The sequence below is a fragment of the Nematostella vectensis genome, chromosome 12 (genome assembly GCF_932526225.1).
Source record: "Nematostella vectensis chromosome 12, jaNemVect1.1, whole genome shotgun sequence".
Taxonomy (NCBI): Eukaryota; Metazoa; Cnidaria; class Anthozoa; order Actiniaria; family Edwardsiidae; genus Nematostella; species Nematostella vectensis.
Window position 1 is genome coordinate 14,221,422 of NC_064045.1, and position 14,370 is coordinate 14,235,791.

Sequence of the window (14,370 nt, forward strand, 5' to 3'; positions counted from 1 at the left end):
TAGGCGCTTAGCGTTAAGGTACTGCCGTGGCGTCCTCCATCATCCGTTCGTCATCGTTGTCCCTTCTACCCCCCCCCCCCCCCCAGATATCAACTCGTCGGTGACTCACCTGGTGATAGTATAGGTGGCCTCCTTGTACTCGACTTGTAACGTCTGGTTTCTGTGCACATGGATGAGTCCTGTGCGGTCCCCAAAGACCTTGTGTATCGTAAGTTTACGTTCCTTCCCATCATCCACCACGTGCAGGGACGCCTTCCTTATAAGGTGGACCTCGTCAAACTCGTATGACGTCAGGCTTTCGTTAAGCGTGACGTAATGGGTCCATGGTCGGTTCTTGTTGTCTATACAAAGCTAGAACCACGAAATCATTAGTAGGCATTGTCATGATTATCGACAGCATAAACATCAATCATTATTATCATCAACACCACCATCATAAACATTATCATCACTATCATCACCATCCTCATCACTATCATCACCACCATCAACATCCCTATCATCTACACCAACATCACTATCATCACCACCAGCATCACAATCATCAACACCATCATCACTATCATCAAAACCATCATCACTATCATCTACACCACCATTATCACGATCATCACCATCAACATCACTATCATCACTCTCATCTACACCACTAACATCACTATCATAACCACCATCATCACTATCATCACAACCACCAACATCACTATCCTCTACACCACCAACATCACTGTCACCACAATCATCATCACTATCATAACCACCATCATCACTATCATCACCACCATCATCACTATCATCACCACCAACATCACCATCATCTACACCAACAACATCAATATCATAACCATCATCACTATTACCACCATCACAATCAGCACCTGTATAATTATCATCATCACCACCACCAACATCATCACCATCATTATGATCATCAAAAACACCATCGTTTCTATGAAACATCTCTAATTATTTCCAATGATTCATAGCTACATAATACTATAAAAACAAACCCTCCAATTATTAATTACCAATTATCGCACATCAGTTACCTGGGAAAACATGTAGCCACTGCGCATGTCCCTGAGGTAAACCGTTCCCGGGCCTCCAGCATACTCGGTCAAATCTTTACTAGCATCACCAGGGGTCCCCCCTAGGGCAGAATACCCTCCGAGGAACCTGTTCTGAGTGGTGGTGTGAAGTGCAATTCGACCACCTGATCCTCCCCCGGAAGTGACGTCATCACCGCTTCCACCGTCCGCCTTGACCACTCCATGCCCAGAGAATCTTCCAACAGTGAGCCAAATACCTCCCCCACTACCACCCCCTGCGTCGGAGCCCTTGGACGCGTCGCCGCCATTGGCTTCTATTGTCCCGTCCAGATAAAGTTCGTCGCCGATTACCAAAAGAATCACGCCACCTCCATGGCCTCCAGGCGCGTTACCAGGGCAACCAGCCATGCCATAATCACGTGGCTGGTAGAGACTGCCGTATGGCGGGATGTCCTTAGTTCCGCTGTGTCCTGTATTATAAAGAGTTTCAAATAATTTTAGCCTGATTAATGTTTCCCTGATCAGGGTCCACTAAAAGCTGCTACCATATTCATATACTTTCTCGAGCACTTTTTATTTTCGCTTACTGCTCCGTTCTCATTTTTCAGAACGCATTTATTTACTCGTATTTGAAACTTGTGTCACATATGTTTTATATTCTTAATTTCGGTTTTTCCTTATTTTCGCGAAAAGCACGAATGAAACGTGTCATTGTATAGTGGACTATAATTTAAGTCACTAACCGGTAAAATTGTAAAGAAATCACTTGTATAGTTTAAGCAATGCCGTGTAGGTATATCCTAAGATCGATATTTTTTGTTTTACCTCCGTAGTTCCCATGACTACCACCGGAGTTCCGACAGGCGCTCGGTGGACTAGGGCCAACTTGCGGTGTCGGTCTATCGACCCCAGAAGCAGTCATTTTACTTCCGGCCTCCATTAGCAGTGTTGTTACATCAGCATTTATACGATCGGCTACAATCCTTGATCCGTACTTCATGTGAACTTTGCCAAGAGTGCACTGAATGCCACTGGAGTGATCAAACAAGAGCTCCGCTCCGTCCTGTATTTCAAGCATAGCCAGTACTAATTTTCCGGGCTCAGAAACCACTAAAGTGTCGTTATGGATGTCAGCGGTATGCGCGTATTGGGAGAATTTCGATTTTAGTTTCTTAGTTATGAACAAGTACGTCACGGCGGTGAGACGTCCATTAAGAGAGAAAGAAAAGTCCCCGGATATCTGACCCAGGCCTTTCGCGCCGTCGCCGATTACGTAAAATGAAGCGCCAAGGTACATCTCCGCATCCTTCTCTACTGCAAGATTAACAGCTGGCTTAGAAACGCTATGTGCCGTATCCGAGGCTTCTAGGTAGATGGTTTGGTTTCCAAGGGCACGAATCAGACCTGTGCGATCACCGACTAATTTGTCGATCTTTAGGACAGCGCCTCCTTTGCTCATTGCCATGACAATGGCTGCACGCCGCCATAGGTGAACCTCCGAGAACGTATAAAGTGTGGTTTTGGACTCATCCAGGGTGACTACATCCGATAGTGACCGCATCGCGTTGTCGATGTAAAGTTGTGTGTAATACCGCTTGGCCCGGATATCTCGAATGAAAAGGGTACCGGGGCCCCCATGAGCCCCTCCCCCAAGAGACAGACCCCCTAGGGTCTGATAGTTACCCTTGTAGAGATATGAGGAGCAGTCGATGGACACCCTGCCAGCCGCGCCGCCTCCAGCGTCGCTTCCCCCTCCTACACCCCCAGACACGTCGATAAAACCATACCCTGAGTATCAATCAAAATCTGTTAGAAAAGGTATGCAGCAACGCAGTCTTGGTAGTTCATAACATGTTAGCATGTAATCACTGTTACACAATATCGACCCAAGCTCACGAGACTTGATTAATACTTGTTTATATTTTATCCTTACAAAAACACAAAAAGGATATATATATATATATCCTTTTTGTGTTTTTGTGTTTTATATATATATATCCTTTTTGTGTTTTTGTAAGGATAAAATATAAACAAGTATTAATCAAGTCTCGTGAGCTTGGGTCGATATTGTGTAACAGTGATTACATGATTACATGATTACATTTTGTTTTTACGACCGCTGCACACACGGGATTACAAACGAACGTTCACACTATAGAATTATACGCCCCAGCATACCCGGTTGATATTGGACATGATTACAGTTTATCCGTGAAAACCATAGCTAAATCGTTAAACAATCTATTTCCAATATCTAATGCATACCAAAAACATCCTTGTCCATATATAGACATACCTGAATATGCCCCTGTCCGTATATAGACGCTGCCACCACTTCCGCCTCCGGCACCGCTACCTGGAGCTGCTCCACCTCCTGATGCCGTGATGGTCCCGTCAATTATCACTGAGCTTCCAGCCTCGATCTCCACATAGCCGCCTCCAAGACCTCCACCAGCGCCAGCAGCACTACTGCCGCCACGGGTTCCGGGATCTCGAGGCGTGAACAGGGACCCGTGGTAGGCACCTCCCTTTCCGCCAGACCCCCTTCCTCCACTGCTTGCATGCCCACCTCCGGCTCCTTGTGGTAACTCGGATACTTCAGCGGGCGGGACAGCCTTACGGGCGTGGTTATCGCCAGCACAGCTAATCAAACCTCCCGTTTCGACATCTAGAGATGAGGTCAGAATCTTGATGTGATGAGCGTGAAACGCGGCGCCAAATTTGATATTCAAATCTCCAACCACGAGCTTAACTTCCTCCTCGTCTTGAGCGATTACTGAGCTGCCACTAAACAGCTGGAGAGCAGAAAATTGAAATGTCCCAGCTTGGTTTAGAGTTTGAGCTCCTTTGTGAAGCCTTACGCCGCGGTTTTGTGTGATTTTCAAATCTTTGATGCCTGATAAAGTACCATTGAGTTCAAGCGCGACTTCACCTGTACCAACTATGTAGGAGACCGGCGCCATCACAACCTCGCCACCACTTTCCACTCGAACATTAACTGGTGTCTTTGTGACGGTCTTCGTGACGAGAGACTCTTCCACTTCTAAATAAACCTTCTGGTTATTATAAATATGCAGTAGCCCTGACTTGTCTCCATAAAGTTTCATTATCTTTAACAACTTTTTAGTTTCCAGTTCATTCACTATCCTTATTGAGGCGTTTCTGACAATATGAAGCTCATCCAAGACTATTGTGCTTAGGGTCTCGTTGAGCGCCACGTATTGGCTCCATGGCTGTCCCTGGTTGTCTACACGTAACTGTCTGTAAGGCAGTTTGTATCGCACATCTTGTACAAATACAGTCCCGGAACCTCCGCTGCTTACGGGCGAGAGACAGGTCTTGCCAAGAGCCTCAAGCGAGCCTCGGAATGCGTACCTCGATGTCACGTGAACAGCTACCCTACCACCTCCACCGCAGCCTCCGTTGCCATCCCCTCCTCCACCATTAGCGGAAATGACGCCCGATCCATCAAGACTCTGCCGCACGGTGATGTAAACACTTCCGCCACTACCACCTCCCGCATGGCTCCCGGCCATGCCTGAGCCGCCATTTGCTGAGATGTAACCATCGTTGTACAACACATCCGTAAGAATCTTTACAGCACCACCTCCTTTTCCCTTCGTGGAAATCATATCACCATCACCACCTGGACTACCGGGGTACTCAGGGGTAAATATAGTCCCATAGGGGTCACCCCCTTTGAGTCCCCCCACGCCACTCCCTCCTTCACTAGCATAACCTCCACCGGATCCCCCTTTAGCGTTACTTGTTCCAGCACCTCTCTCCGTATCATCGATGACTGCGTTCGTCGACAGGGCTGCTCCACGACCGACGAGTAACGATTGAGCACTAATGTCCACAAATTTGCCTCGAAGGAGGACGCCGTTCTTCAGGTCCAGTTTTTTTACGGTTATTCTCAAGTTTTCCGGCGCACCGAAGTCAGAGCCACTTTTCAAAGTGACCGAAGCAAACTGCTGTGTTCCTGGAACGCTCTGGAAAACAAATTCCTGCCCCGTCATAAGACTTGTCTGGGATGTGATTCCAAATTGTACGCGACTTCCTGACTCTACAACTAGATGACGGACATTAGAAAGTTTGCCGTCGACGCTCAGAGCCGCACCGTCGACCGTTAGGCTCGAGGCTACCACAAGATTGGCGCCTTCCTCGACGAAAACGTTGGTTTTAAGGGTAAGATGACTCTCTTGTGATTCTTGTACTTCAGCATAAAGCGTCTGATTCTTTTTTACCGCCATCTCGCCAGCATTGTCAGCATTGAACTTATCCATATTGATAGTCAACTTTTCTCTTTCTAGATTTGCAATCTCGAAGCGCACGTTACCTTTCATCCGGAGCTCGTCGAAGTAGTACCTCTTTATACCGTATTCATACAGGACCGTAGTCGGACGCAAGGATCCTGTTTTCTGATTGACAATCCAAAGTCTTTTTCTTGGAATACGCTTATTATCATCCTGAATATAAACCGTTCCGGATGCTCCTAGTCCTGTTCCCGTTCCACCATTTCCGCCTATAGTTGAAATAGCACCTTCAAAGCTCATTTGCTTGTTTAAGTAGAGAGCAATTCGCCCCCCACTACCTCCACCTCCAGTTATGTTCCCTGCACCACCAGAGCTACTGAATAATCCATTTCCGATGATGTCACTTGCGGATATCCAAATACTTCCCCCACTTCCACCCCCACACCCGTAGCTAGCGCCCTCCTGACCATCAGCTTGAATCTGGCCATCTAGTCTCAAATCGGTCACGACCGACATACGCAAGTAGCCTCCACCCGCACCGCCGTTACCGGAAGCGCAATTTCCACCACCACTTCCGGTGACATTAGGGTTGAATGTAGATCCATACCATGAACCGGAAATATCATCTGCGTGTCCCCCCTTTCCACCATATCCCCCGCCTGTTCCTCTAGACCCCAATGTACCCCCCGCACCAGGTCCTGTCCCCCCTGGATTCCCTAGACCTGAGAGATCGATAACTCCACCAACGTTCACGTTGACTAGAGATGCCCGGATGTTGAGCCAGCTGCCTCGCATAACAGCGCCAAAACTCAGCTCCAGGGTACCAATGGTGAGAGGGATTTCCTTTAGAAGCGCATTATCGAATGATAAAAGAGCGTTTCGCTTGATCGTCAGTGTAGAAAAGCGGTACTCCCCACGCCCGGTGATGTAAGTGTATTTTCCATCTATGAATCGCGCTGTGCGAGACGTAGCAGAAAACTTGGTTCTTCTGTCGACGCCGATTATCATGTCAAGCACGCCCGTTAATGTCCCGGCGATTCTGTTATCCAAGCCTAAAAACGAGACGACATCTGGAACTCTGATCTCACCATCACGATCAACATGGATGCTGCATGACGGTGAAAGCGCGTCTGAACCAGGCTCAATCACCAGGACAACATTATCAGGGACGTGGATGATACTTTGAGAGTCAGTTATGAGTTTTTCCAGCACTGTGTTTTTGTCGAGGTGGAGTTTAACTTGTCCATAAAGCTCTAACACGCTGAATTCGTAAGCGTCTATGTGCGTGTCGTTCAGGTATACAGGCACTGCCTGTGAAACAGTTATGTCGCGGTTGTCTATTAAAAGTCGCTTGGATCTTATTCCGGGGCGGTTCTCTTCAATGTAAACAGTCCCCGGCGACGCACTCCCGCTAAAGCTATTCCCTCCCTTGGCTGCAAGCTCACCAGTGAAGTTGTAAGCACCGATGATGAGTATGCTAACGCGACCACCGCCGCCGGCTCCTGTATTGTATGCTCCTTTCCCCCCAGAGGCCAAGATATGACCACGCCCAGTTATCTTTTCTACCGTAATGTTAACACTGCCACCGCTGCCCCCAGCAATAGTGCTGTTCGCCCCTGCATTACCATTAGATGATATTGTCCCATCTACCAAAACATCTTCCGCCTGAACCTCGATAATCCCTCCGCCGCTGCCTGATGAGTAACTGCTTGAGCTTCCTCCTCCGCCACTTCCGTACTCCATTGCGCGGTAGAGTGTACCATACAGAGTACATTCTCCGATGCCTTGGCCACCACCGCACCCTCCATAGCTCCCACCTTCTAGGGCGTGCCCTCTTCCTGGCCCTTGGGACACCTGGTACCCAAGACCGTCAGCCCTCAGCGTCCCATTGAAGGCGATATTTAGGAGCGGCGTCCTGATCAAAAGATAAGATCCTTCCATTGTTCCGCCAAAGGCAACGTCAATAGTCACTGCTTGGACATCTACTGGTATCTTCCTGGAAATATCGCTTTCAAAGCGCATGCGGCCTCCGCTCGACATCTTTAAGGAGCGGAAAGAGAATTTTCCTGGAATAGAACTAGCTGTACCGATGGTCCCAGTTTTTGCTACAACCACCTCAGCTCCTTGACCAACGATAATTTCCTGGCCGCCGATTAGTCTCCCTGCCAGATACAACGATGGTTTTGCCTCAGTACTGGTAATCATTAGCTTTGACGCAAGGTTGAGTGTGGCTCCCTCGTCGATTGTCATGGCCCAGGGGAATTGAAAAGGTCTCGAAGTAACAGCCTTGCTTGCACTTAAAGAAAGAGTCTGGTTACTGTGAACAAAGAAACTTCCGCTGTTATCTCCCTCGAGCGTACGAATATCGATATCCATGACCATATCTGGCAGCGAAGCGACTTCCATTCTGGCGCTGTTGACGAGTTTGAGCATGCCCATTGTGTATGACCGCTGCCGCTCGTGCATAATAACAGTACGGGCACTTGTGACTCGCTTATTGTTGTCGAGGATGGTAGTATTTACTGCGATCCCTACGATGTGCTCTTGAATAAACACCGTGCCTCCCGCACCCACGAATTTTCCTTGACCCCCGTAAGAGGTGAGCTTTCCATTAAAAGAAGCAAAATTTGTGACGTAGAGCGCAATTCTACCCCCTGAACCACCACCCGAGGAAGATAAACCAGCCCCACCATCCGCTGTGATAGTACCGTGCCCAGACATAGTCTCGGCCTTAATCATGATACTTCCCCCACTTCCACCTCCTGTTTCACTTTGCGCACCATGCGAAATTAAGGCGCCATTAAGGGCCAGGTTTTTAACGCTCATGTAAATAATTCCACCACCTCGTGCGCCAGTACCACTACCAAAATGCGTTGGGTTGAATACCGAGCCATAAGCACTTCCGCTAGAAGTTCCACCACCGTGTCCTCCATGACCAGCACCGCTGCCCAATTGAATAGGTGACCCTGGTCCTGAGAGAAACCCACCGAAGGACACGTTGACAGTTGCGCCATTGTCCATTACAGCGTCGTTTACCGTTAGGTTCAAGGTCTTTGTAGTATTACTTGACGTTAGTGACGCGTTTTTACTCATTAGGAGATGCTCTGCAAATAACGCAACGCTGGCTTGCTTGAACGTTATCACAGAGTTTGTTTCCAGGACAAGCTTATCTAAATGGTAATTGCCGTATGAAGGGGAACTTCTAATAGAAGATCCATCATTTGCTTCGAGTTTTGAACCCTGTAGAAGCCGCAGTGAAGACGCCCTTAACTCTCCAGAACCATCCAGACGTAGAAGTTTTGATTTCCCAATTTGAGGGTTGATTGCATCTAGGATTCCGCTTATGATTACGGTAGGGCTGCTAGGACCCCCGAACGTAACTTTACTCGGGATCTTCAGGACCCCTTTCTTTTGGACCTCTATGTCAGATTTTAATTCACCTGTTACACTGCTTATTGTTTTTATCAGCATCAGACTGTATGGGGCAACAATGATCTTCCCGTTCGTTTCATCCCGTAAAGTGCTTATGGTTACGTTCTGCCCTGCTGTGTTGAACTCTCCAGATATTCTCAGTTCATCGAAGGTATAAGTGCTGAGAGAGATTGGGAGAACGCTACGAGTATTTCCATTAACGATCAATACACTTCGATTTTCGGTGCCTTCTCTGACAAAAACTGTCCCTGTTGTCCCTGCGATTCCGCCATTTTCGTTTCCGCCATTAACGTCGAAGGATCCTTTGAACTCATTAGTTGTTACCATAATACCGACACGTCCGCCACCACCGCCTCCCCCTATGCCCCCGGCATCACCACCACGAGCACTTATACGCCCACTTCCGCTTAGAGAAGTTGTCTGGACGTAGACACTTCCTCCACTTCCAGCGCCACCACCGCCACTTCCAGCTCCGCCATCAGCAGTAACACTTCCATCGACAGTCAAGTCTTTTGAGAGCAAAGCAACGACACCCCCACCTTCCCCGCGAAGACTTGAATCGCCACCTCCAATACTTCCATATGATACCGGATGTGAAACAGATCCGTAAAGCGATTTCATGTTTTTGTCACTTCCGCCTAGACCACCAAAACTTCCTCCATCACTACCCTGAACGGGAACCGGATTATCAAATAAAGATGTCAAAGCACTTATAGCACCACCGGCGTTGATATTCATTCGATCCGCTGAAATAAACGTCACAAAATTCCGGGAGTTTGAAGCCTCGATTAGCATTTTAGAATCTCCAAGAATGTCCAGTGTCCCATAGGAGTAATTTCCTGGCCTAAAAGTACACGTTTGCCCAGGAAGTAGGACGAAGTTTGTATAATCGCATCCGATAAGGTAGGTAACGTTGTATCTGGTTTCGTGCACGATGTGGTACACCTCCCTGCTCTTGATAGAATGTACGCCCCCTTCCCATACGTCTTCGTAAATTGTCTTTGAAACGTTGAGTTCTACAACGTAGGACACATTGCTCTTCCACCACATATGCCGACCTGTACCACATGGATTATAAAGTGTCGGTGAAGCCAACGCTATTGTTTCATAACCATGGGGACAATACTTGCGTCCGAGGGATGGACCCTTTTGTCGGATGTTGTTGTGCGTGGCCGAAACTGGAATTCCAGCACTATCAAACGATGATCCGAAATCTTGCACCAACTCATTGACGTTAAGTTTGACTTTTCCTGGTGTTAAACTTTTTACAATACCATCACGTTTGACGCGGAATTTCTGAAGTGAGACAACAGAAGTTCCATCGCTTGGTGTCAGCCTGTAACCTGAATGTCCTGGATACCCCATCAACAGCTTTCCACCGGAATCCACAATAATCTCTTTGACGCCCACCAGACTTCCAGTAATGGTCAGGTTGGTTCCAGCGCTCACGACCAGCTTTTCTGGGAGAGAAATTGCGCCTCCATTTGTAATGTTGATGCTAAATGGCAGCAGTAGACTCGGCAAGACGGCACCTATTACACCAATAGAGGCGTCATGGTCCTTCTGTATGACAAGCGTCGATGATCTATCACCTGAGACTGTTTTTGCAAGCATGGTCATTGGTGTCCCAGGCTCACGCCGCATATGTAACACTGCGGAGCCCGAAAGCTGAACCTCATCAAAGATATAATCGATAGTATTTCTATCACAGACCAAAACAGTGAACGCGTTTTCGGCATACATCCCAGCATTATCGACTACCAGCTTCGTTATGTCAGCTTTGGATTTGTAGATGTGTTGGTAAAATAGTCCCGATGCACCGTTCCGCTTTCCCTTTCCTCCATGCAAAGTTTTGGTTAGCACGTGACTCGATGACCGGAAGTAAATGGAGACGATTCCTCCACCCCCGCCTCCACCGGAAATGGCTCCTCCTCTTCCACCTTGCACGTCTAACGTCCCTGTACCCTGGATGATGGACGCGTTGATGAACAAGCTTCCTCCTGATCCTCCTCCACTTATACCGTCCGACGAGTTACCGCCCCTAGGCACAACGGCAAGACAATTGCGGGTCATAATTAGTTTGTAGGGTAGGGATAGAGTTTTTCTTCTCAAAATAATGAGTAAATAAATATCTGCCAGGAAAAACAATATTGATTGCAAACGGCGTGGAGAACCCATTAGAAATAGATTATCGGTTTAAATAATATACTAATGCACGGGTATCACAGCTGTTGTAACATATATCAATTCTACGTTGTGTTATTAATCGTTATTCACAAAGTATTATACGAGCGAGTTCTAGGCTAGAGTTAGGCAAGTGAAGAGGGCTCCTAAAACATGGTTTGATTTTCTGGGACGCTTTTAATGACGCGCTTCATGTAAATCTAATCAATGCCCAGCTCTTATACTTTTAAGTCTTTATCAGCACTATATGTATATCCCATCGATGCTTTCGGTAGTCTTTATTAGCCTTATTATGACGCATATAAAGCTTTAATTACCATTGTTACCATATCATGCCTACTTACATAGCCGAAATAACGCCGTCTATCTGAAGAGTATCTCTTACAGTCAGATTCAACCTGCCTCCCCCGGATCCACCATTGCAACGTGCAGAAAATAGCCCCGGATTGCCTGGTTCGCCATATAAAACTGGTTTGTACAATGTAGAATAGCTCCAAGGCTGCATATTCAAGACCCAGTCAAACGTCCCGCCATGACTTCCACCGGATCCGGCGTCGGAAAAATTTGATGGAAGACAAGGCTTGCCTTGTCCGTCCAATGATAAGTGGCTCGATTCCCGGACATAGACATTTTCGGACAGTATTGTAACATTGCTTGCAACAAGTATCCCACCGGACTGCAGCTCCAGTTCTTTTGTTCGGAGTGTGTATCCGTCAAATGCACTAGTCATACGCAATATCCCAAGGTCCAGGAGTGTGATCTTTTGAAATTCAAAGTCAAGTTGTTTTCGTATCCCTGTCGTCAGCGCCCCTGCTGTCTGACCAAACTCAACGAGACAGTCAGACACAGTGAGATCTTGTACGCCAAGTAAATACCCGTCTAAAGATAACGAATTTTTGTGGAGCATTACGCGTGGCGGCAGCGACAAGAACGCACCGGAGTATATCTTAAGATTGACAGGGAGATAATAGTCTGTTTCTGCTATAGATATCAACTGCTGTGGCCCCGAGTGTATAAATCCGTAGCTGTTCTTTTCAAAAGTGCCAGTGAGTTTGTTAAAGAAGTGAACACGCAGTCTTGAGTCAGGTTCTATAGCAAGGTGAGCTCCTCCGCCAAGTCTCACCTCATCAAACCTAAAACCTCCATACAAAGTCTTATTCAATTCCACATCCTTCAAAGTGACCTCTTTATTGTCATTGGAAGCCGCGATCAGCCAAGTACGCGCGCTGTCAGACCGCAGATTTGCGTAGTCTTCGATTTTCAATGTTGCTGGTCTGCGTCCACGATTGAAAACTTCAAGGAAAGTTTTGGCCGCGTTGAGGTCTTGCTTGTAGATTGTTCCTGCCGCGCCGGCTTCCACAGCAGAGTCGCCACCATACGCAGTAAATACACCAGTGTAATGGTCCATCCGGAAGTGAATTGCAATCCGGCCGCCACTCCCACCGCCTCCTCCTTGACTGCCCCCGCTGCCCCCATCGGCATGTACCTCTCCTGCTCCCTCTATCACCCAAGTGTCTATCAGCACACTGCCGCCACTTCCCCCTCCAGCTGTACCGCTGCCTCCGCCTCCTGACGCTGTGATGATACCATCTAGGGTGATGAGAGAGGCGTTGATGTGGATCACGCCACCCCCTTGATTGCCTCCTCCTCCTCCGGTGCTACCAAACATTTGAGGGCGAGCAAGACTGCCATAGAAACCACCTGTCAGCGACTGCTGCTTCCCTCTGCCTCCCCTACCACCATGCCCCGCTCCTGAGGAACCATCATCATGGGTGTGGCCAGCACCAGGGCCGCTCCCATTTTTTCCACCCTAAGATAAAAGCAAAAAAATAAGAAACACACAATCACGCACAAAAATAGTATATATTTCTTATACCTTGAAATCCAAATTGATGACTCCTGACTGCTCTATTGTGACGTTCTGAGCCTCCAATGTTAGCCGGTCAGCAGAAAGCACCCCTCCGCTACGTATCCATAGTGACGTACAGCTAATCACAAGCCCATCTGTGTCGCTCTGTATCTCTATCCGCCCTCCTCCCTGGATCTGAACGGAACCGAATCTGATAAAGCGAGTTCGCTCACCAGACGGCGAGATCAGCTCCCTGTGGTACAAAAAATCGGCTTTCGGTTAGAGTGGCGCGATAGCTGGGTGGTACGAGCTTCGTCTCTCAAGCAAGAGAACAAGTGTTCGAACCCAGGTCAGGTCAACTTGGGATTTATCCTTAGGTGTAAAAACATTGCTTTCTATATTGAGGACCGTTAATCCTTCGTCTTCTCGGATGTCCTGTGTACACAATTAGCTGTCACAAGCTAGCTAAATACATTGACACAAGGCATTTGTATTTTCTTAGGCAAAGTTCAAACAATGGCTTAACAAAAAAAATTGACAGGTATCTCTCACTCTCTCACAATAAGGCCTAGTTAAAACGTCGTATTTTCCATAGCCGTATTCAATGTAAATGCGTGCAAATGAAACAATGCGATTGTTTCATCTTTATTTGCATGCATTTACCTTGAATACGGCTCATGGATAATACGACATTTGAACTAGGCCTTAATGTGTGAGAGTGAGGGAGTGATAGGGGGGAACTGACTTGGTGGTAGGATAAAAAAGGCGTGAATAAGATACTCGGCACTAAATGTTCGAATAATTGCTAGAGAAATGCCACAAGGAACAAGAACAGCAAAAAAAATAGCGCAATGGAAAAAGAAGTTAAAAAAGGTTGCATAAAAAAACACAAAACAAACAAGATTATCACCAATAAGTTAACTAAAGGTTTTTACCTCAAGATGAGTCTGCCGTTATTTCCAACGATGACATCACGAGCTCCACTTACACCCCCGGCGGCGATCATCTTTGTGCCGTCAATCACCAGTTTCCTCGGAAACGTGACGTCTCCTCTCCGATATATATTAACACCAACTGGAAGTTTAGATCCTAACGAGATCATCTTTAGACTCTGACTACCCCGGATGTGCAATATCCCGGATAAGTCCCCACTGAAGTCTCCGATGTCCCAGCGCAGAGATGCCCCATCAGGGGTGGTCTGTGTAGCTAATTGCGCCTTTCCGCGGATTGTGACCTCGTCGTAGGCGATTGAACTAGTGCCAGTCTTCGGAGTGATCCACGTCCGTCCACCATCATTGATGACGTCATTAATATCGTCTGTTATAGGACTACCGATGTTATTGTTGTCAACGATCAGTTTTCGTTTGTTGTTGAAGACATCGCTAACAAAGACTGTACCAGCACCTCCAGCCTCGTAGCTGAAATTTAGATAGAAAAGGCTAGAGTTTCGTATTTAGTTATACACACTTATTTCAAATAGTAAGTTCAAATTCGGAGAATTTATTTCTCTAAATCCAATGGTAAAAAGAAACAAATCTCAGTTTGGAAAAATAGTATTTTGCCATTTATACGTTACCTATGAACTATGAAGGGTCACGAC

The 14,370-nt window shown here is 47.2% G+C and overlaps 1 protein-coding gene across 2 annotated transcripts in view; it reads right to left on the bottom strand.

Moving 5' to 3' along the window:
- Positions 1-14,370, bottom strand: part of LOC5520178 — a 131,797-nt gene that overhangs the window by 53,459 nt on the left and 63,968 nt on the right. For both annotated transcript variants that reach the window (XM_032365133.2, XM_048719933.1), the window contains 7 exons: positions 13,706-14,188; positions 12,798-13,023; positions 11,266-12,731; positions 3,346-10,778; positions 1,875-2,837; positions 1,050-1,519; positions 110-351 (listed from right to left, as the gene is read on the bottom strand). In XM_032365133.2, the coding sequence (XP_032221024.2) occupies positions 110-351; positions 1,050-1,519; positions 1,875-2,837; positions 3,346-10,778; positions 11,266-12,731; positions 12,798-13,023; positions 13,706-14,188 (11,283 nt within the window). The remainder of the gene's footprint in view (positions 1-109; positions 352-1,049; positions 1,520-1,874; positions 2,838-3,345; positions 10,779-11,265; positions 12,732-12,797; positions 13,024-13,705; positions 14,189-14,370) is intronic.